Below are 15,144 nucleotides of genomic sequence, written 5' to 3'. Positions count from 1 at the left end.
TGGCTGGCTGCCCGCAGTCCTCAGTCTGTCTGGCTCTGTGCCCACATCTTCTTCTGTATGCAGACACATGCTTTTTCAGGGGGGCGGGACCGAACTCGGACTGAGGGGAGGTGCTGGGCTGTGCTCACACACAGCCCCATCACAGAGCAGGCATATCCTCAGAGGAGGGGGCGGGGCCAAATTCGGACTGAGGGGAGGTGCTGGGCTGTGCTCACACACAGAGCCCCATCACAGCAGGCACATCGTAACATGGGGGGCGGGGCCAAACTCGGGATAGGGGCAGCCATCATGATGAGGGGGAGGTGTGACTCTGCCGAAGACCAGATCTGTCACAGCAGCGGGAAGATGCCTACCACGCCTCCTGGCTTCACTGCAGCCATTCAGAGAAGGAAGTAGGTGTCGGGGGGCGGAACACAGACGGAGGCGGGACATGGAGGCGGGACATGCCAAGCCAGAGCGGAACCCAGCGGGGAAATACGTGACAAATCATCAATTGAGCGGGGAGGCGGGACAGGGGTTAAAAAACGTGACAGTCCCGCTAAAAGCGGGACAGTTGGGAGCTATGTTGGTGTGTCCCCTTATTCTGCGGCTTTTATTACTCTGCTTTTAACCTTATTATTGCAATGGTTAATAACTACTGAAGACCCCCAGGATTAGGTGATTGCTTAGGAGAATTGCGTGATGAATTATTAGGCGAATATGTAGAATATCTACTATACAAGTGTTATGGGGATACCCAATTCATAATGTCTGGCCAGTATAGAGGGGGATAATGAGTGAGATAACAATATCACTATAGACAAGTCATCGCAGAAATGTTTAGGTTGAAGATCTGTAAGTGATGGTGAAGGAGCAGCGAGGTTACACGGCAAATATCTCATCTTCTCCTACTTGAGGTCCTTATACCTCCCATCACCTCTATTCTCAGTCTCTATCACAGTCTCTATTGGCCTCGTGCTAACCATATATGTTTGCATTTTCCAGGCCCAGAATAAGGAGACTGGTATATTGGCGGCAGCAAAGGTCATCGACACAAAGTCTGAGGATGAACTGGAAGATTATATGGTGGAGATTGACATCCTGGCCTCCTGCGATCACCCACATATCGTCAAACTGCTGGATGCATTTTATTATGAGAATAACCTTTGGGTAAGTGGGTAATATTACTGCTATTGTCACTCCAGAGAAGGGGTTCTGTTGGACCTGCTGTAGATGTTCAGGTCCATCGCGGTACCACCACTTCATTGCACAGATCCTTCATCCTTTGTGTAACTTGCTGTTTCTGTGTGTATTATTGATGTAACTGGACACTTATTTGGGTTCCTTGTAGATCCTTATAGAATTTTGTGCTGGAGGAGCTGTAGACGCAGTAATGCTTGGTAAGTGTCTTCCAGTTTTCTTTATCCTTTTCTTGAGTTGGGGCAGTTTCAGGTGTTGCATGGAAGCAGGGACTCCTTAGATATCGCATAGATCACTATGATGTCCTCTGCAATGTGGTCACTCTGTGAAACAGGAAACTGTGCGGACCGGTCACGGTTGTCTGGCGCTTATAAATATGTGATATGTTATATATTTGGCCCCTAGCATTGAATGTCTCAAATGTTAAAGGGGTTTTCCAGTTTACTGATATTGACTATCCATAGGTGGGTAGATCAATATCCCACACGTAGTGGAGACTCTCACCAGTCAATCACCCGGAGAATAGAATCAGATGAATAGGTTCATTCTCTGTGTAGGGGTTGGGCAGGCAGGGCCGGATTATGGGTGGTGGGTGCCCCTGGGCGCAAACTGGTGGGGGCCCTTCCACAAGCCCCCTGTAGTATATAGCCTTCCAGCCTCTTGTAGTATGTAGCCTGCCAACCCCCGGCAGTTTGTAGCCTGCCAGACTCCTATAGTATATAGCCTGCCAGACCCCTGTAGTATATAGTAGTATATAGCCTGCCAGACCCCTGTAGAATACAGCTACCAGCCCCCTGTAGTATACAGCCACCAGCCCCCTGTAGACTTTAGCCGCCAGTCCCCTGTAGAAAATGGCGATCCCCCCCAGCAAAGGCAGCTGTGTCTCACTGACAAAGCTGACATCCCAGACGCCTATGTGCATTGCGGGCGGCCACAGGCCGCTGCTCATTGCACACAGAGACATTCAGCGACTCAGCTGAGCTGAGTCGCTGAATGTCGGAGACTGGTGGGGGCCCCTTAAAAAGTGAAAGTGGTGGGGGCCCTGGGGCTCGAGCCCCAGGAGCCCCTCCTTTAATCCGGCCCTGTGGGCAGGGTAATGCAAGCTAAGCTGCAGTAACACTAGTCCGCCACTACCCAAAGAACTGGGGTAGTTCTTCTTCCTCTGTTCTCTGTGTTAATTCTTAAACCAAAAGCAGCCAGAATCCAAGTGTTCAAACCCAACCAACGATGGCCTCTCCTATCCTAGAGCTATGACTAGTTATTGCACTGCACCTGGAAGCTGGTCACCAGGTATTTGCTAAATGGACCCTCAATAATCTATCAGGGAAACCCCCACCAGAGGAATTTACAATGTCAGTACAGGGGAGATGACACATAATAGTCTGGCCATAGACATCCATGGCCGCTCCATGTATTACATGGATACAGTGAGTGGAGAGGACCTTCTGTGTGGTCCCCCTCCTCTTTAGCTAATTAGTAAGGGTTATATTTTCCTGATTTTCTGCCTGCAGAGCTGGAACGCCCATTAACAGAACCTCAGATCCGGGTGGTGTGTAAGCAGACCCTGGAGGCCCTGGTTTACCTACATGACAACAAAATTATCCACCGAGATCTTAAAGCTGGAAACATTCTGCTGACCCTCGACGGGGACGTGAAGCTGGGTGAGTGCTTATTGTATCCTACTTATAGTGAGCCCCCAGGGTACGGTACATACACCTGTAAATTTCTTCTTCTGCTAGTTGAGCTAATTGGGGCTCATCTGTGGACACGTTTTCATCGCCTATAGCTTGGTTATAGGCCTGCGAGCCACAATGAGATCTGAATTTGCTGTCAAGGAGGTCTTGTGGCCTTGGTTTATATTATAGTTATCCCTTAAAAATGTAGAAACTGTTGATTTTCTGAAGAACATCTGATAAAAAAGCTAATATTTCCTTTACAGCTGACTTTGGAGTGTCCGCTAAGAACACCAGAACATTACAGAGAAGAGACTCGTTCATTGGCACACCATACTGGTATGTGTTATATACCAAGGAGATTTTTGATTCTTAAGCTCATCACCCTTCACTTGTTGGGTCAGGGAAATAGAGATTCAGTGTTATCCTGAGTGATACAGCTTCAGTCTGCCTCCTGCTTGTGATCACTTTCTCACTGCCAGCTCTTCCAAGCAAGAGGCAGGGAAGAGAAAAGGGAAGATACATCTCATATAAATACAATGCACACTGGTCGGGATAGCCATAATAATAATAATATTATTTATTATCCTTTTTCACTATGCATGTAGCAATATGCAGGGGAGCAAATAGGGTATAACTGGGTGAGGAGGGATTTGATAGTTGTAATCCTATACACCTTAAAGAAGTTTGCGACACAGTAGAGAAGGACAACCTCTTTACACTAGAGAGCAAGCACTGAGCTAGTAGTCATACAGCCACAATGTCAGGGTAGGAAATGTATGGCTGCACTGACATGAGCTATGACCAACCTTTCTGCTCTTCCCATTTTCCCTAGTAGCCTTGTATATTATCTACCATAGAAATATATGGCGACTTCTCCATTCACTCCACGCTTTGACAGGACCAAGTTTTACATGTTTGTTATGTCCTGCTAGTAGGTTATAACCACATCTCTTCCTCTCTCTCACTGTATAATAGGATGGCCCCCGAAGTGGTGATGTGTGAGACCTCCAAGGACAAGCCGTATGATTTTAAAGCAGACATTTGGTCTCTGGGTGTTACTTTAATCGAGATGGCTCAGATTGAGCCCCCACACCATGAATTAAATCCTATGCGAGTCTTGTTAAAGATCGCTAAATCGGAGCCTCCGACATTATCGCATCCGTCAAGATGGTAAGTGCGTAATCTCATGGTGGAAGAGCATAGATCAAGTATTATAGAAGTCTGCGGACCTTGTGGTAGACCGTCTAACATGCTAAGAGAAGTGCAGGGGATGCCTTGGAATTCTTTAGAATTTTTGCTTCCTTCTTACTAAAACAAAAATAATATTAAATTAATGATTACTGTGAATTAAAGGAAATCTACTTTTAAAATCCATCATGGTAAATCGGGCAGTCCCAGGCACAGGGACTGTGGTAATCTTCTTATATGTTATCCATGCCCTCCTTCCTTCTAACATCAACTTTTAAAGTTATGCTTATAAGCCTGAAGGGCAACCCTCTGTGTTTTGGCTTTACAGTCTGTTACACTGTCTCGCAGTGTAAACATTGTATCAGCTTGTAGATGCAGATCACAAAGGACCCAGGGTTCCCCCTCGGGCTCGTAAGCTTTTAAAAGTTTAAACTTTTAAAAGTTGATGTTAGATGGAAGGAGGCCGTGGATAACAAATATAAGAAGATTTCCACAATCACGGAGCCTGGATCTATGAGGAATATCCCTGGATTATCATGATGGATTTTGATGGTAGAGCACCTTTTAAAATGGGTCCATCCCAGGGTCCTAAAAAAAAATTAAGTGCTTTTTAATGTGTGGCTATTGGGTTAGGTAGGTCACTGCTGTGATCATTCCTCTTGCCACAGTTAAATGTAATCCAACCCCTATAAAGATTTCCCGTGAGATAGGATTGGTTGTGCACAGGTCCACCAATACTCTTCTATGAGGTGGCACTTACTTGAAGCATTTGTGGGCTGCCGTTCTCACAATATTTGGGAGTCTCAGTAGTCGGTCCCCTACAAATCAGACACTTATCCTCTGTCTTATGGATTGGGGATAATTGTCTTTTAGTGGTAAAACTCTTTTAAGAAAAACTCCATATTTTTATGACTAATAACAGTAGACCTAGGTATAAACAGGGCCATCATTTTCCCCTATGTACAGGTTTACCCGCTGCAGTATGCATTACCTTCCCACTGCTGTGAACAGTCAGTGAATTTCAGACCAACCACAGTACTGAGGCCGAGGATAGTGATATATGATGCAAGGAGTCCCTTTTCCCTGTGTAATAGCAGTGCCAAACTGAGAACATGATTATTGTTTAATACTGCTGTTCTGTGGCGGTGCAGGGAATCTGTGAAAGAGCCCGAATACTGTTCTCAGCCCGGTAACTGCTATGGACCTACGCTATAACAAAGCATTTTGTATACTAGGGACCAGTGTAGCAAATTCTGGCTATTGCATGTTAGATTACGGAAGGGATTTGTATTCTGTGTTCCCAACTTCCTTAAAGCCATTTATTTATGTAAATTGCAATCTCACGCATTCCCAAGTGTTGAGAAAATCCATTATTAGCGGAAGGAATTGCTGGGACTAGAGAAGCCCTTATTGTCCTCCAAAATTAAACATCTATGGTTTTGTTTGGCCTGTAAGGCCAGAGGGGTGCGTGCAGAGGAAGAAGGGGGAAGGGGATTAGGAATTGCAAGAGATGGATAAGGAAAGATTAACTATAGGTTTGGATATATTTGAATATGTTAGATAGTCAAGCCCAGGAGAAGAATTACTATCATTGATTTGAAATGGCAAGAAAATGAATCTAGATTTACCGGCCCAGATTTTATACTGAGGTATTCCTCTCGTCCTACAGGCAGCACTGATGGGTAAGAGTCTGGAGTCCTAATTATGACAGAAGAACACAATAACAATGTTAATTAACAATAAATCAATTAACCGACTGCCCTATAAGTATCCTAGGAGTCAAGGAAGAGGCGTGTTTTTTTCTTCTGTCCTAATTAGGTTTACTGCCAGTATCCTCTTGCTCCCCTGAGGCCTGGGCTGTGGTGCACGTCCAGCAGGGTAGAAGCAAATGTCTTACCAGTGGCAATCTTGGTGAAACTACATTCTGAGGCTGTCCTTCCCCCCGTGGTGGCGGAAGTCCAGTATTTTCAGAGTTTCTGGATAAACTCCCCTCCTACTGCGTCTCCCATTGGAAGCGGGAACCGCTGTATTCTCAGGTACGGCTTTTGAATAAGCAGAGAAGTGGAGGTCAGATTTGTGTTGCACTCAATACTTTGGGGTATAGCTGCTGTTTTGCCGCATCTCCCCCTTCCTGAAGCCACCATCTACAATGTACCGTAAGGTGGTTTCTATATTGTTGTGAACAAAGCTCTTGCTAACCTTAGGGCTCAGCGCGTCCCCTGCATCCTTTTCTTATGTTAGAAGGACTTGGTTGTTAGCCCGGGTGTCGCCTCTGACCAGGTGCATTGCATTTCCTGTTGGGAATGTTTTAAGGCTGTACTGTTGAGGTATGCTCTCTGCACCTGCCAGGCAGCAGAGTCAGTCTGAGCTTAAGGTTTGTTCCTTTCATGAGTGCCCTTGTTCCTTCATTTGGCATGTCCTAACACTTGTTGTTTGTGTTACAGATGTCCAGCCTTGGTAAAAGGAAGAGAAAGTCTCATCATAGAGACTGTATTAGCTGTGAGCAGCCTATACCGGATGATTGCCCTGATGATGTTTGTGCCCCTTGTGCAGCTCCTGCTCAGACTTCAGGAGGAGACGTATTTTTTCAGTGGATGAAGGAAAAAATGTCTGCTGTATTTGATGAGATGAGTTCAAAGAAAAAGAAGTCTAAAAGACATCATAAACGTAGAAAACATCATAGGCAATCATCTTCTATATCTTTGCCTTCTAGTAGCTGCTCAGAAGCCCAGATAATTTCTGGGGATAGCCCTGAATCGGAAGGTTCTGGGCCAGATGTATCTGAGGATTTTTTTCTGTTTCACAAAGATAAAACCTCTAAATTGATCAAGGCGGTTAAAAGTGTAATGGAGACAGATGAGTCTCACAATGACTCTGTTAACCAAGATGCACTTTTTTATTTTCCCAGAAAAAAAAAAAAAGCCAAAGTATTGCCTAGTCATCCTGATCTTAAAGTCCTCTTTGAACAGGGTTGGTCTAAGCCTGAAACAAGATTTGATTTGGGGTCTCGTTTTCGAGCAGTATACAAAATCAACCCTAAAGAATCTGAAGAATGGGAATTGCCTCCCAAGATTGATATCCCAGTGGCTAAACTATCTAAAAAATCTATTTTTCCTGCAGATGAATCTTCTTTACTTAAAGACCCTCTTGACAGGAAAGCTGACGCTATGCTCCGCAGAAGCTATCAACTCTCAGCAGCCATGGCTAAGGCATCTCTTGCTACTGTGCCTGTTGCACGAGCCTTAAGATTATGGCTAAGCCAGATTGGTCGGGACATTTTGGATGGAGTCCCTAGAGAAGAAATTTATGAGAATTTGTCTTCTGTTAAACTTGCAGGCGATTTTCTGTGTGATTTTTCTCTTGACTCTTTAAAACTTGCATCTAAGAACATGCTAACGGCTAACTCTGCACGTCGTGCCCTGTGTATAAAGCCCTGGACAGGGGATGTAGCCTCCAAACATCACTTCTGTTCACTTCCCTTCCACCCATCTTCCTTGTTTGGGAAAGACCTGAAGGAGGTGTTGAAGAATCTTAGTGAAGATAAGGGGAACTCTTTTCCACAAGTAGCCAGTACCTCCAAAAACCCGAGCTTTCCACTAGAAAAGCAAGACCGGAAAGACCTTTTCGTGCATTCCGTTACCGACGTAGAGGAGTTCAGAAGTCTAAAGACAGAACTGTCTTCCACAGTAAAAAAAACGAGAAGCCTGACTTCTGACGCCATGCCAGGTCTGTCTCCAGTAGGTGCAAGGGTGGCAGACTTCGCTCACTTATGGACAGACATCACATCCGATGCTTGGGTACTGTCCACAGTAAAAAACGGATACGCTTTGCAATTCGACAAGATTCCTCCAGAAAGATTTTTGAGTACAAAAATCGAGAAATCTCAGATCCTTCCCTTGTTGCACGAATTTATCCAAAAAAGAGCTCTAGAAGAAGTCCCTTTGTCAGAAAGAGGAAAAGGAGTGTACTCCGCCATATTTGCTGTACCAAAGCCAAACAACAGGTGGAGATTAATTATAGACTTCCGCTATCTAAACAAATTCTTGACCAAAATTGCATTCAAGATGGACTACATGGCCAAAATAGACCTGGCCAATGCCTATCTCCACATTCCCATCAGGAGAGGTCACAGAAAATATCTGAGAATAGCAATTGTGACCAATTCAAGAACTCTTCACTACCAGTTCACCTGTCTGCCATTCGGCATTACATCAGCCCCTCGCGTCTTCACCAAGACCACCATAGTTCTGGCGGCTGCACTGAGACTTCGGGGGATACAGATCGTGCCCTATTTGGACGACTGGCTGATCATAGCAGAGAATCAATCTCTCTTGAAACTTCATCTTCAGATGACAATCGATCTTCTACAACAACTGGGTTTCCTAATCAATTGGGAAAAATCCCTTCTTATTCCAACAACCAGAATTCAGTTCCTGGGGTATATTCTCGACTCGTGCAGTATGACTATTCATCTTCCTCAGGAGAGAATCTTGAAAATCAAGCAGTCCGTGCACTACCTTATCAAGACAAGATGCACAACGGTCAGAACAGCCATGAGGGTCCTGGGTCTGATGACTTCAATAATAGAAGCAGTTCCTTGGGCAAAGGCACATTTCAGACAGCTACAACTCAACATTCTGGCTGTTTGGAACAAATCTCCAGCAGGATTCGACAAACCGATTGTACTAACTCCTCAGACCAGAGTCAGCCTCGGTTGGTGGTTGAGGAAGAATTTGGCGTCCGGCAGATCTTTACGTTTTGTTCAACCCCAGATCTTGACAACCGATGCCTCATCCTCAGGTTGGGGGGCCCACCTCGGCAATCTCTGGGTTCAGGACAAATGGAATTACACAGACAGGACTCTGTCCTCAAATCAAAGAGAATTGAAAGCCATTTATTTAGCCCTGAAATTCTTTCAGACCCAGCTGAAAAAACAGCATGTGAAGGTACAGACCGACAATCTGTCATGTGTTTATTACATAAACTAGCAAGGGGGTACCAGGAGCACACCCCTCATCAAACTGTGTCAAAAGATTATCTCCTGGGCCGAGGAAAACCTTCAGAGTCTGTCAGCAGTCCACATTCGAGGGTCTCTGAACACTCAGGCAGACATTTTAAGCCGCTCTCAACTAAGACCAGGGGAATGGTCCCTGAACAGTGTTATCTTCCAACAGATTGTCAGCCGGTTCGGTTGTCTACAAATGGACATGATGGCGACCAAACAGAACTCGAAGTTGCCAATGTTTTGCTCTCTTTACAGGTCAGACCAACCCTATGCAGTGGATGCCCTGTCTCTTCCCTGGACCAACCTGTTCATTTACATATTTCCTCCGATACCGCTCATTCAGAGGATACTTTACAAAATCAAAGAAGAGAAACCGAATGCAATTCTGATCCTACCATTTTGGCCACGCAGAGTATGGTTTCCTCTTGTAATGAGGTTGTCCAAGGGCGAATATTGGAAACTTCCTGCAGTTCCACATCTCTTGGAACAGATGGGGTTTTTCCATCCATCACCACAGAAGCTACAGCTTACGGCCTGGAGATTGAGAAGAAGACCCTAACAGGTCTAGGTCTTTCATCCAGAGTTATAAAGACATTGTTGTCAGCTAGAAGACCAGCGACCATTAAGTCCTATGGTAGAGTTTGGAAAGTCTTCACATCCTGGTGTTCAGATAATTCTGTATCTGAACCTTCAGTCTCAGATATTCTTACTTTTCTACAGGATGGCCTTGATAAAGGTTTAAAACCTGCTACCTTGAAGCTTCAGTTTGCTGCAATCAATGCTTTAAATAACAATAGATTCTCATCTAATCATTTAGTACGGAGATTCTTCAAGGCTTTAAGGAACATCAAACCTCCTATTAGGCCACCATGTCCACAGTGGGATCTTGCCTTGGTCCTACATCATCTCACAGAACCTCCCTTTGAGCCTATACAGGAAGCTTCTCTCAAATGTTTATCGTGGAAGACCTTCTTTTTAGTTGCCGTTTCCACTGCTAGAAGAATTTCAGAGCTGCAAGCCTTATCCTGCAAAGAGCCATACTTACAGATAAGACCAGACTGCATCATACTAAGAACCGTTCCATCGTTTCTTCCTAAAGTGGCCTCAGTTTCTAATTTAAATCAGGAATATTATCTTCCAGCTTTGTGTCCAACTCCTGCTAATGCTCATCAGCAAGTTCTGCATCTTCTGGATGTTAGAAGATCCGTCTTGACTTATCTAGAGAAGACAAAATCTTTTAGAAAATCTGAATCTCTGTTTCTCCAATTTCAAGGTCCAAGAAAAGGGATGAAGGCCTCTGCAGCCTCTCTCTCTCGATGGATAAAGCAGAGTATTTCTATGGCTTACAGAGCCTTGGGACAACCTTCACCTTTACAGATTAGGGCTCATTCTACAAGATCTACTGCTACTTCCTGGGCAGAGTATGCAATGCTCTCTATAGATCAGATCTGTCACGCAGCTTCTTGGACTTCTTCTAATACTTTTGCTAAACATTACAGGCTGGATGTCTCCTCAGCTGGCTCAGCCTTTGGCGTATCGGTGCTATCTACAGTGGCTTAGAAAATTTGTCCCCCCCTTTGATTTGCTACCTAAATCCCATCAGTGCTGCCTGTAGGACGAGAGGAAGATCTAAATTTTGCTTACCTGAAAATTTCTTTTCCTCGAAGTCCAAAGGCAGCACTATTATATTCCCTCCCAATAAAATAATTTTTTTGCTGCATAAAACACGCCTCTTCCTTGACTCCTAGGATACTTATAGGGCAGTCGGTTAATTGATTTATTGTTAATTAACATTGTTATTGTGTTCTTCTGTCATAATTAGGACTCCAGACTCTTACCCATCAGTGCTGCCTTTGGACTTCGAGGAAAAGAAATTTTCAGGTAAGCAAAATTTAGATCTTATCTATAACATCAGTAGGGTCTGACACCCTGACCCTGCACCTTAGTTTTTCCATGCAGCAGTGTAAGGATCCAGAATCAGAACACTCAGTCCACTGAATAGAGGACCGGCCATGGGTACTGCAGCTCATCTCCGCTGTTTGGTGCTGGTCAAAATTTACTTGTGAACCAATAAACCCCTTCAAGGCTTGTGGAAATGACAGGGCATTAAACAACTATCCAAAACTAAGACAATACCTGGAGTAACATAAGCGATATAGAAAAGAGAACTCAATTATCACATGACTAACACAACAAATGTGTTTCCTCCAGGTCGAGAGATTTCAATGACTTTTTGAGAAAGTGTTTGGAGAAGAACCTTGATGCCCGGTGGACCGCCATACAGCTGCTGCAGGTAATACGGACACCAGCTGCGCTTTTTCTTACCTAGTCTCTCCTATGAATAGGATATGATGGGTGAACTCTGCTTCTTTACAGCATCCATTCGTATCCGTGGTGAACAGCAACAAACAATTGCGTGAGCTGATCGCCGAGGCCAAGGCCGAAGTCCTGGAGGAAGTGGAAGAAAGTAAAGAGGACGACGAAGAAGATGAGGCTGAGAGCTCTTTGGTTAGTGTCATTTTTGTGATTTTTGTGGCCACATTCACACATTCTAAACACATGGATACATGGATATGAGATCCATAGATGGATATGAGATCCATAGATGGATATGAGATCCATAGATGGATATGAGATCCATAGATGGATATGAGATCCATAGATGGATATGACATCCAAAGATGGATATGACATCCATAGATGGATATGACATCCATAGATGGATATGACATCCATAGATGGATATGACATCCATAGATGGATATGACATCCATAGATGGATATGACATCCATAGATGGATATGACATCCATAGATGGATATGACATCCATACATGGATATGACATCCATACATGGATATCAGATGCATACATGGATATCAGATGCATAGATCTAAAGTATCTATCTAAGATCACACATGCGTTCAGGGAAGAAATGAGTTTCAAAGCGCAGTTCAAGCGTATTGTGTGAGATTGCGCTTTTTCAAGAAGTTTTGTAATCCTTGTTCTTGGCAGCGGCTGGTTGGGTCTGCACTGCGATACAGTAACCAGTGATCGTTATTATTGTAACGTGTAAAAGTTCTGAATGAAACTGTGCGTGTAATCTGTGAGCACACAAGATGATCTATAAGCAAATACTGAGGATTGCATCAGATTAATAACTCAGAACTTACTGCACATCTACTGACTTCACCAAACATTTAAAATATTACACCAGTTAGAGGCAGAAATAATTCTACCAAATACATTCTTATTGTCCTATCTGGTAGGTTGGGGTTAAAGGGGTTGTCTTGGTTCCTCAATTTTTGTTATTTCACAATGGGTCCAAGGTGGTGTAAAAGGCAGGAGCCCTCACCAAAACTGTCGCTAAGTGACCCCAGATCCCTTTTTGATTATCATTATTGTCTCTGTACAGGAGATGCCAAGCTATAAAGGAGACTTTACTTTACTGAGGCCCATGCCAGTGGGTAAAGCCAAAATGTAGGGATATAAGACTACTCAGGATTACCCATCCTCTCATTAACAATAGTAGAGCGCAGCCACCTACTGTTCATCCTGGTGCACTGCCATGCATACAGGTGTGGTCGTGCCTGGTACTGCAACACAGATCCATTTTTAATGATAAACCAGCAAATGAAAGATCCGAGCATGTCCAGACACCGACACAAATGGACAGTCATAAATAACGAGATCCAGGCAGAACTCCAAGTTTGAAGGAATAAAGCGGCTCATTTATCCAGGCAGTACAGTCATTCAGCTCCACAATGATGGGTTTTTTATAGTTATACATAGAGCCATCTTATGACAGTTCATAGCCCAATCGTTAAATCATTCAGTTAATATAGTTTGCATATATTAGAATAATATAGAAAGCATTCATGTCATTTATAGAAATACACGTGATACAAAAACCTATTATAAAGCAGGGATCTGTCGGCAATTTTGACCATGCACAGCTGCACACTAGGTAGTAGTCCTGGAGAGCTGTGTTATACCTTTCTATAACCAGGGTTATAATTCATGTTTGCATCATCTTTATATAGGGGGATATGAACGTCTCTGAACCGTATTTGCCTTAATGGGTGGGATGTACATAACAAACATATAATATCTCTGTTTTTACTCTTCCATTAGCCTGTTCCTGACAGCAAAAGGGCTTCTTCAGACCTTAGTATCGCAAGCTTGGAAGATGACAAACTTTCCCAGAATGCATCAACATCAACCCTTGAAACCGTCTCTGAAACCGCGGTGCCTCCGCCTGCAGCGGAAAGTAAAGTCTCTGAACAAGAAGCAAAGAAGGAGAAAGTTGAGGAAACTCCGGAAGTTCAGAAACCTGCCAGTCCTGCTGTCGCCAAAAAAGACATTGAGGTTCCAAGTGTTGACAAGACAGTGATACCAGAAAATAAAGATGTGGTTGTTGTACCTGTGGTGGAACCATCTGCTGAAGCTGAACAACCAGCACAAGTGCCCGCGCTCCCCGAAACCAAGGCAGAAGAAACGCCAGAGGAGAAAGATGTTGAAGGTCCATCTGAGATAAAGGAAGATGTTCTCGAGACACCTGATAAGAAAGAAACACAAAATGAAGAGGAAAGTAAGAAATCTGATAGTGTATGTGAGCCAGGAGAAGACGCTACTCCTGAGGCCAAGGAGGAGCTGCCCCAGATAGAGGCTCCAGAAGTGCCGAAAGAAACGTCAGAGGCAACAGAAGTAAAAGAGAACGGTATAAGTGAAGAAGCAGCTGCTGAAGGATCTGATTCTATAGATGACACAAATGTTATAAGTGAGGAGATTCCTGAGGGTCCCAAAATATCAGAACAGGTGAAGGAGACTGAGGAGGAACCTAGTGTGAAACTAGAATCTTCTGAAAGTCCTCTTGTAGATGATGGTGACCAGGAAAAGAAGGATGTGGATCATAGCGATGCATCGGACAAACAAGACCAGCCATTACCAGAGACTGCTGATCAAGTAAATCATATCACTAAAGAAGAAGAAGTTGTGACTCCATCACCAGAGGAGGTAGAAGATAAGAAACCTGAGAACGAAGCTCCTCTGGACTCTGAAAAGGAGACACCAACAGAGTCTGATAAAGAACCAGCTCAAAGTCAGGCTCAGGAGAACATTGTAAATCCAAGTGATGTTGTTACCACCTCGGAGAAGGATCCTCAAGGCAATGTGCCCAGTATCAGTGTTATCTCTGCAGAAAGTGAAGAGAAGGACAAAGCCAAGACCGAGACTTCTCCATCAAGAGAAGCTGAGATTCCAAAGGAGGTCGATTCAGATTCAGGAACGGGATCTACTGCCGATAGTGGAAGCATGGACCTGAACTTGTCTATATCCAGCTTCATGTCCAAGAGCAAGGAGTCCGGCTCTATCTCCATCCAGGTAAAGGTTACACGTATAGCCGCGGCTTTCATCCCGGCTCCTGATCTGCTGGCATGTAATGTCCTCATAGATTTATCCATTGATCTCGCTTTCCACATTGTTCACTAGGATAGCAGAAGGCAGAAGAAGACCCTGAAGAAAACCCGCAAGTTCATGGTAGACGGTGTGGAAGTTAGTGTCACAACCTCTAAGATAGTGACTGATAATGATCACAAGAGCGAAGAGATGAGGTTCCTCAGGTATGTACGAGAGGTGACACACGGCAATTATCAAGTTACTTTTACATTTTAGTTTTTATACTTTTAGCAATGACTGGTCATCCCTAGTACTTTATACTTACTGGGCCGACTGCACCAGATTTGTGTACATTTCTACTTAAAGGGATTTTCTATCAAACAAGTGAGACCCCCACAGATCACATGAATGGGGGGATCCGAGGTACCTCCGTCGAACCTTTCAGACCCGGTTGAACCGCCCGTTCTTGTGATTTGTAGGGGTCTCACCACTGAGACCCCCACCGATCAGCAAGTTAGGCCCTATCCCGTGGATGGGGCCTAACTTGTTTGGTGGGAAAACGCCTTCTATAGAGGTTTTCATGACCCCTTTGGGTAGCTTTCATATTGATGACCTCTTTTCATGATTGTTGCGGTCATTTGGGGACCTTTGGACCCCATACGGATCAGCTATCTTGGGTGTCTCTTGGAGCCTCCAGCAG

At 44.3% G+C, this 15,144-nt stretch overlaps 1 protein-coding gene across 3 annotated transcripts in view; it reads left to right on the top strand.

Annotated features, from left to right (window-relative positions):
- SLK (STE20 like kinase) overlaps positions 1-15,144 on the top strand; it is a 49,581-nt gene that overhangs the window by 19,406 nt on the left and 15,031 nt on the right. For all 3 annotated transcript variants that reach the window (XM_072130926.1, XM_072130925.1, XM_072130924.1), the window contains exons 2-10: positions 985-1,149; positions 1,331-1,379; positions 2,691-2,840; positions 3,119-3,191; positions 3,831-4,025; positions 11,260-11,341; positions 11,425-11,556; positions 13,182-14,429; positions 14,538-14,668. In XM_072130926.1, coding sequence (XP_071987027.1) covers positions 985-1,149; positions 1,331-1,379; positions 2,691-2,840; positions 3,119-3,191; positions 3,831-4,025; positions 11,260-11,341; positions 11,425-11,556; positions 13,182-14,429; positions 14,538-14,668 — 2,225 coding nt within the window. The remainder of the gene's footprint in view (positions 1-984; positions 1,150-1,330; positions 1,380-2,690; positions 2,841-3,118; positions 3,192-3,830; positions 4,026-11,259; positions 11,342-11,424; positions 11,557-13,181; positions 14,430-14,537; positions 14,669-15,144) is intronic.

Source organism: Engystomops pustulosus, chromosome 11 (assembly GCF_040894005.1).
Source record: "Engystomops pustulosus chromosome 11, aEngPut4.maternal, whole genome shotgun sequence".
In the NCBI taxonomy this organism is placed as follows: Eukaryota; Metazoa; Chordata; class Amphibia; order Anura; family Leptodactylidae; genus Engystomops; species Engystomops pustulosus.
Note: the sequence above shows the minus strand (reverse complement) of the source record. Positions and strands in the feature narration are given on the sequence as shown.